This window comes from Agrilus planipennis, unplaced genomic scaffold (assembly GCF_000699045.2).
Source record: "Agrilus planipennis isolate EAB-ADULT unplaced genomic scaffold, Apla_2.0 scaffold112, whole genome shotgun sequence".
NCBI lineage: Eukaryota > Metazoa > Arthropoda > Insecta > Coleoptera > Buprestidae > Agrilus > Agrilus planipennis.
In genome coordinates, this window is record NW_020438886.1 from 197,689 (window position 1) to 206,204 (window position 8,516).

Consider the following 8,516-nt stretch of genomic DNA (forward strand, 5'->3'; position numbering starts at 1 on the left):
ATTGTTTTTATGACTAATCACTTCGAATGTAACGATTCTGCAGTGCTGCTGATGATGAATGCTGAAAATCCCACGTTTGCGTAACAACCTTGTGAACAGGTCTACAAATTCATTTGGAATCTCTGTAGACGGAAATTATTACAAAAACAGTAATTTAAAATTTATGGAAAAGGTCACCTACTGATTTCAGATATAATGAAAACCAATCAAATTATTACTAGTCCGCTCTTCGGTAATTCAGTAGTAATAATATCAGGAAAGAGTCAGGAGGCACTAAGGCGGAAAGACTATTTAGGGAATTTAGGAGATTTTTTAGAAAAAAAAAATAGCGTGAAGGTAGATAAACAAGGATGACTTATAATTCAGTCCTGAGACTGATTAGACATGCACCTCCACTCATTCCTATCACGAACTAATCTAAAAAAATTAAGGAATAGTAAGACACAAACGTCAAAAGGTTAGTGGACATGCCAAAAAAAGAATGCGGGTAGTTGTGAGAATTTTAAAATAATTACGTTAACCTCCCATACTTCAAAAATCATGAATCATGGTCATACAGAGAAGGATGGAATGTAGAATATAGGACGGAAAAAACTTCTGGGTTTGTCAAGAAATAGGGGAACGCGCGAGGTCATTTTAGCCTTACGGGTAGATATTAGTTGAGAAAAGATATAAGACAGGACAGCTTTAGGCATACAGGGGTAAAAGGAGCGGTATTGATAAAAGCGTATATGAAAATCATGAAAAACAAAACTGAAATATGGATATGTAATAAGGGATGTAAAAATAGAATTAATAGTAACAGAAGCAGTAGACGAAAAACTAATGAAACTGCTGGTTTTGGAAATAACTTTGGATGGAAAAGGAGGCGCTAGAGGCGCTAGATATATAAAACTGAGAATAGCGGAGGATCGGGTCACCTTTAACAAAATGAAATCACTTATGTGCTCGAAATACTAGAAAGAGTGGAAAAACTGGGGAAATCAATAAGAAACCTCAGACATTAAGGGCTAGTTAAAGACATATTAGAAGCAGAAACAGGAATTAAGAGAGGTAGAGGTAGATCTACCATAAATTAGATAACTGTTTGCAAATAGTTAAAGATGTAGGTTTCTCTAATTTTTGAGAAATGCGAAAATTAGCTTTAGATAGGAAGATGTGGAGGTGCATGAGCCTTTTCCTTGTATATTGTTTAATTTCAATGAGAATGAGGTTGAAATGTTTGCTCATTATAATGTGTATATAAGGAATCAAGTGATTGTGTTTTTTCGGGTAAATCAATTTAGGTCATTGAGACTATTCAAAATCCGTTGTGACTTAAGGTTATAGCAACTTCATAATTTTTTCTCTTTTGGAGAACACATAAAATCAGTGAGAATGCACTGTTACTGATTACGTCTGTTTATTCGCTACAGAACCGTAGTAACAGTAAGTGATTTCTTATTGGCACAATTCAAGCAATAACAAATTTTTCTTCTGATGATGTTATTCGAAAACAATTCTCGCTAGCTGAAGTTTAATGTAAGGATGGTATATACATACATTATCTACTTATACATATGTCTGTATTTCATTTACTTACCTTTCTCACAAAGTGATTAGAAATAATTAAGGAAAACTAGTTGTTAATGTAACAGCAATTTATATTTTAAAAAGTGGCTGCGGATAAATCCATTAATAAACGCAAATAATAGTCCGGAAACTTTCGACGACTACTTTAGCTTCATTAGTATTTAAAATTTAAAAATAATTTCCTTTGATCTCAGAAATGATTAATGATCGTTAAATTAGGAAAATAGCGGAAATTAATATGCAATTTACCTTGATAATTTCGAAACTGTGTATCAACAAGCGAAAATGCTCCTCTCAAAAATTCAGTTTGATACTGTTCGTACTTCAAGTAATTTCTTATTATCAAAACAACTTAATAATTTTTCATGAATGATATTATAAAATTACGCAACTGTTGAATCATATTACTAATCTTAATTGGCAAGAATTACTAATGATTATTTGCAAATTTCTTTTAAAACACGAACTTGCTTTGGTTTCCCCCTTATTGTGCAATAAATAATAACAAATAATTTATAGTATGACAAGGTTACAAATCATTTCGTAATCGATATTTTAGTGCATTGCGTGAAATAATATGTAAAAAGAACTTTTTTACTCAATTAAAGGTAAAGTTTTTGTAGTGTGACCATTATCACCTATCTCTATCGTTTTAATGACGCAGTCATTACCCTTCAACTCTATTTTATTTATGAGAAGTGTTGAAGGACTTGCATATCTACGTAAATGTAGTATTAAGTGCATAGCTAAATAAAAATGTTTCATAAAAACATTATAAAAGCTTTGGGCCTTTGAATGTTTTTAACGATATAATGAGCGATTCGTGGTGTTCAATTTACTAACTAAATTTAAAAGCAATAAATGGTTATGTTATGCTGAATAGCAAATTTCACAGTCTTAGAAAGTAGGGTGTATCGTGATTAAAATATCGTCATGATGATAAACCTGCATAAAATATTTCTTTGTATAGTCCAATTTTATCCATGTGTTGAAATTTTTATTTTTGTTGAGAGCAATAAATAAATACATATAAACATATAAAGTTAAACTTAATAGTTAAAAACGAGAATACTCCTTTAACTTTTCACCCTAGAGAAGAAATATTTTCTGCAAATTTAAATAGAACAACCTTTGAGATATGGCCTATCCAATAAAATAATAAAGCAATAATAATTAAAAGCGGTTCATAATTGGTGAAGAAATCGCGCTACATAAACTAAACAAAAATAAAGTCAAATTGAGAACCTCCCCTGATTTTAGAAGTCGGTTGAAAATGAGACTCAAGTTATTAACGCAAGAGATTATTTTATGTAAAAAGGCATAAGTAGGTACATCTACGTAAAAGGGGTTTAATAAATTTTGAAATATTGAATATTGAAGCAGCCTATATCTCTAACTCTAATCTAGCTCTACCTCCCTCTAGTTTCTGCTTATAAATTTTTCTAACTAGCTCTTCACCTCTATGAAGGTGTTCTACCAACCTATATGTTGCATTGTTTCCGCCTTTTGTTCTGCTTTTTCTAATACCTCCCCACTTCTAACATACCAGGTTTCACTCCCATACAGAGCCATGCTCTGAACATACGGCTTTAATAATCTTTTTTGAATTTTAATACGGTAATGTAATTATTGATGACATATAAAATGGAAGAATTTTTTGAGTTCACATATTTTATGAAACAATTATTAAAAATGGTATTTGATAGTTTGTATTAACGTATAGTCGATATTATACAAAATATACTTACATATACGTATATGTTAACTATACCAGGTGTCAAAAAAGAAAGTTTATAATATTGGATTAGTTTATTATGTAAACCCAGTTATTTGGTGAGGGGGGGGGAGTTGTATGCCAATCGATTGCCTGCTTTCTGCATTGTAGGAATTCAGTCACTCCATATTTGTCGGGAGCGGACGGCACGTTCTGTGTGCAAGAAAATTTGTAATTCGGGAACTAAGTACATCACACGGAAGGACCTTCAGTCATAGTTGTTTTACTTTAGCTTAGCTTAAATAATGCAACAAGTGTTTCCCTTATTCGAGAATAGATGCTAGCCTTTCCATTTGCAAGCGTAGAAGTGCTTTAAATATATCACATGAAGCAGAAATTATAATACAAAATCCAATTACTGCATGAATTACAGTCTCTTTGTTTCCAATCAAAGACTAGAATTCGTTAACCAAGTAAATGAACGCTTTTCAACATTTAACAACATCACAATAATGAGTAAGTGAAAAAACAGAGCTCAAGTAACACGAATTCGAAACGTAAGCTTCATAAATCCCTTTTGCCTAAAGTGACTGCATGGGCTGCGATATCGGCACAAGGAATAGTCGGCCCTTATGTTTTTGAAGAACTAAACGGGAACGAGCAACTAACAGTCGATTGAGAACGTTGTGTGGACATGTTTCATGCCTTCTTGGTAGAGATAATTGAAAATCTCATGAATTTTGACCTTTGGGTTCTACAGTGAACTGTGTCCGTTCTTTGAATTCGACACATGTACCACCCGAACAGTGACAAGCAAATATTGTTCGATCTTGGTCTTGCTCAAATCCTTCTACTACTACCAATATTTAGTATTAAAATTTAGTAAAGCAAATTGAAAATTTCAAATACTAAACATATTTTATCCCAAGAAATGAATATATATTAAAGTTAAAAATTAACTTATAAATTCACCCAAAGTAATTGGTATTCATGTGGTATTGCGTGTTTGGTCTTAATCTTGCATATTCGGTCTTGGTTTTAATCTTGGTCTTGTTCTTTCGGACTCCGCTTAATGCGCCCTGCAAAGACTCATGAGGTTTTGAAGAAGCTATATATATCTGAACTGGAAAACCATTCCTAACTATAACCAAAGAACATGGTTTAACAGAACAAAACTGTGTCACACGCCTCCAATACCTTCAAGAGTGGAGACATCAATTTGTTTCCACGCAGTCCTCATATTAACCCCTATGGACTTTTTCTCAAATCTAAAGTGTACTATTTCTCTGCGTGCTGAACCGTCATGATAAATTTTGCTGTTCGTTAGCTTAATTATATATAATTTATAATTAGATGAAATTATTTTTAGGAAGCAGCTTCCTACACTATCTATTTTAATAATTAATAAAAATTTTACTACACATTATGTTAACGTTTCTTTTATATTTACGCAATTAGATATAAACTTTCTTTTGAGACATTTTATTTCATAGACCAGTTTTGGTGTTAAGTAATAAGAGCTTATTATCACAGCATTAAAAACATATTGCCTTTGTTTTTTATTTTATGAATACGTACTTAAACTCTAACATTGTTACTATTCTGTGAATTGATTTGCGTACTGTGGGCGAGCACTTGCGGCATATTGACGACAATAGATTCCTTTACTATTTCTTCATATTTTGGGGGAGGATCGTTATACTCTGAAACGTTAACAGAGGCGATACAGAATGAGATAAATATTAATCGTCTTAAATTACGAACCTGTATACGGTGGTGGACATAAGCCTCCTGGAAAGACGCCTGTTGAACTATCGTCGTAATAACCTTGATTATGATGGATTTGGCGAGCCGCTGAAACTCTCTGTACTGCTATTATGTGTGCTGGAAGACATTATTTCGTAAATAAAAGATGACATTCCTAGTCATACAAAAACAATTATCATGTTTCTGAATTTTATCTTATTTTGATATTTAGAGATGCGGGGCTAGGCGCAGTCAATTGTCTGGCATTACAATCACCATACTAATAGTCATGGGATTCCTCAGCCAGAGGGCTCCTAGCCAGACCAGAAACATACTTAAAAAAGTATATGAAATTCCTCGACCAAAGGGCTCCTATTCAGTTTAGAAACTTATTTAAAAAGGTATGTTTATGGAATTCTCAGACTCTCGTTTAGTTTTGCTTATTAGCCCCTTTGTAACTTGTGAAATTTGATTGATTAGCACTTTTCTAACCGAGACATGAAAAGGGCCTGACCTTGACATTTTTTGGACATCATAGTGAATGCAATTTTTGAAAATTCGGCATTGTAGAATTCAAAAATAATCAAGGTCCTTGTACTTGTTGAACTCAAAACCATGACGTAACGTATCAGTTATCTACGTAACCAAATTAAACAAGCAGTTTAATGTTCTTGATGTGAATTGTGATTTTGAACTCTCTTGAATTTCACAGTAAGTTTGGAGTTTTCGCAGGTGGAGTTAACTAATACCAACAGGTAGTTTGGGCGGTGTTTTATCATAGTTGTCTACTGCTGAATATGGGAACCGAATAGTTTGACATAATACTAACCAAGAACGTTAAACTTTTTGTTAATTTTAAATACTTGTCACTTACCTCTCTCTTCATAACTTTGCCTGACTTTTTGGATCAATCCCCCGCATGACAGCAAAAAAACAAAAATTAATACCAACACTACAAAGAGTTCAAAATTCATTATCAAAATCGATTCTTAAGGCATTTATCATTAGAAAAGTGGATGTAGAATGTATAACTTTGGCAGTAATCTATAATGAAAAGAAAAAAGTAATTAATACACTTAAGTAGATACTGTAATATTAGTAGAAAAGTTGCGTTTGCGTTATAGACGTAATCTGTAGGATACAATCAGTAGCGGCAATAACACTTGAATTCGCATTAATAAATGTACTAAGTACGCACATGAATTGTAGGTTATATGATTTTTAAAGGAGCCAGGTATAAGGTGAACGTACGTCAAAATTAATAGAGTAAGAGAAGATTAGAAATAAGTAGGTATTAGATAGAGTAGGAGAACAGAGGGCGGTATGGAAGTCCTTCTGAGGCATGAAGGATTAGTTAGAGACATATTTGAAGCAGAACAGGATTAGAAGTAGATCTAGATTGGATTAGTGTCCATAAATAGTTAACCACGCTCTAGTTTTAGAGAAATGCGAAGATTGGTTCAGGATAGGACCTAGTGGAGGAAATTTTAACCATAACATCCCACAGCGTATTACTTTGAGGTGAAAATCCCACTATTCGTAAACTTTTTTTCTTCGTGTATGATCAAAACTGATATTTAAAAAGTAATTTTAAGTACATCGTCTTTACGAATGATAGAGGCATTACTTAAAAGAAATCGTTAAAATCGTTTATTGGCTTGCGAGAAAATTAATTTTGAATTTATGTCAGTTTACCAGTAGTGTATTTGTGTAACTGTGAGTTTATATTATTCCATAACAGAGTAAAACTTTTGTTATTGTAGATTTAGAAAATGCACTTAAAGCTTTACTACAATTTGAATTAGATGTCTTTTATTATTATTGAATTTTCTTTATAGACGATTATCTTGTCTCTTATATTTTGCTGTTGTTTTGATGGTAGTCACCATTATTTGTTTAGTACAGCATGCGTTGTTTCCTATTCTAGAAATCAAAAATAAGATAATTACTGAAAATATGATCTGAGACAGCACTTTCTTCACTTAATTGTCTTTTTGTGTACAACGGGATTAAATATAAGTCAAGGTGCAACATAATAAAATTACCGTGTTTTTACATTGGTTGGTTCAGTGTACCTAGACTATCTTGTCTTATTTTTGCTTTAATTTATTTAAACTGCTTTGTTGCGTGTAGGCATCATAATTTTGATAGGTAAATAGGACTGAGGAATTCTGTCGCCTGAAAACTGATTGAAAAACTCGAGATAGTGCGCCATTGTTCTTCTGCCTTATAACTTTGTTTGAAAAGCGGGACACAAGTAGATGAAAGTGTCATTTACATTTTGTTTTATTATTTGTTTGTCGTCCGTAACACACGATAACGTTTCAGTAAGTAAGTAAGATATACTGCAAGCAATTACAATAATAATCATTACAAAACTAAAAACATTTACTTAAGCATTGTTTCTCAAAAAGGTAATATGATTGTAGTTAGTAGTCTCTATTACAAAAGTAATACGTTCGAAAATGTTATAAAAACATACCTGTCCAAGTACAGTGTGTCACATGCAGCTTCTAGGTTATCATGTAGATTTCGAATGAGCGGTTGTGCGTGATTAAATCACGATAGATAAGATATGTACGTAGTCAGACACGTTATCGATCACTATTATTTGAATTTGAAACCTAATACACAATTTGCATTTAACACTCACTACCTTAATGGAGATAGTACATAACCTGCGAAAAAAGAAATTAACAGTAATAGCATAATTACTAAAGAAATAGAAAAACGAAGGTTTTATTAAGAAGTGAATGAAATAATAAATAGAGAAGTGAAAGAAGCACGTGTCCGCAAAAATTTGTTGGGGTCCCTGTATATTATTTTGTCATTACTATGAGTTGAGAATAAATATAAGTTCTAAGTATACAACGGAAATGTCGCTGCACAGGAAGTAGAAACAGTAGGGAAAGAGTTAAGGAGAAAAATTAGCCGTTGATTTTCGGTATCTAGGAAGTCAGGTAATTCAAGATGGAAGAAGCAGTAGAGATATAAAACAAAAGATAGTGCCGGGTCGAATCGCGTTTAACAAAAAGTAGTCAATTCTATGCTTGTTAAGATTATTAAGTATTATTATCATTTATATGAGAGAACATTACTCGATTGTTAACCACGTAAATTAGTGACGGCCAGACAGTCAATCTTTTTAGTGAGAAATGAAATAAAAGGCGTAGTTTTAGTACTATACAACTGAAGGTAATGTATATCGCTATCTAGTATATTTATTGCTAATAGTAGTATTTCAAATGTTAGATAAGACCTTAAGTACAATTTAATGTAACGCAGCTTGTATACGCTACTGGTAAATTGAGAACCGAAAAAAAAGGACCGGTAATAATATCATCATCGTCTTCATAAGGTCGTCAGTCCTAAGACTGGTTGGACACGCACCTCCACTCTTTCCTATCCTGAGCTAATCTTCGCATTTCCCTAAAACTAGAACAACCCACATCCTTAACTATTTGCGAACAGTATTCAAACCTAG

The 8,516-nt window shown here is 32.7% G+C and overlaps 1 protein-coding gene across 2 annotated transcripts in view; it reads right to left on the minus strand.

The window, feature by feature from the left end:
- Positions 1-4,752: 4,752 nt before the first annotated feature.
- LOC108742436 overlaps positions 4,753-8,516 on the minus strand; it is a 5,932-nt gene continuing 2,168 nt past the window's right edge. The window contains exons 2-5 of one of the 2 annotated variants that reach the window (XR_001938673.1): positions 7,515-7,710; positions 5,907-6,076; positions 5,051-5,170; positions 4,753-4,989 (exon numbers count right to left, since the gene is read on the minus strand). Coding sequence is in view for 1 of the 2 variants with exons in the window: in XM_018477648.2 (XP_018333150.1) it covers positions 4,865-4,989; positions 5,051-5,170; positions 5,907-6,006 (345 nt within the window). In the remaining variant the exon portion in view is untranslated. The remainder of the gene's footprint in view (positions 4,990-5,050; positions 5,171-5,906; positions 6,077-7,514; positions 7,711-8,516) is intronic. The other variant, XM_018477648.2, reaches the window with a different exon arrangement.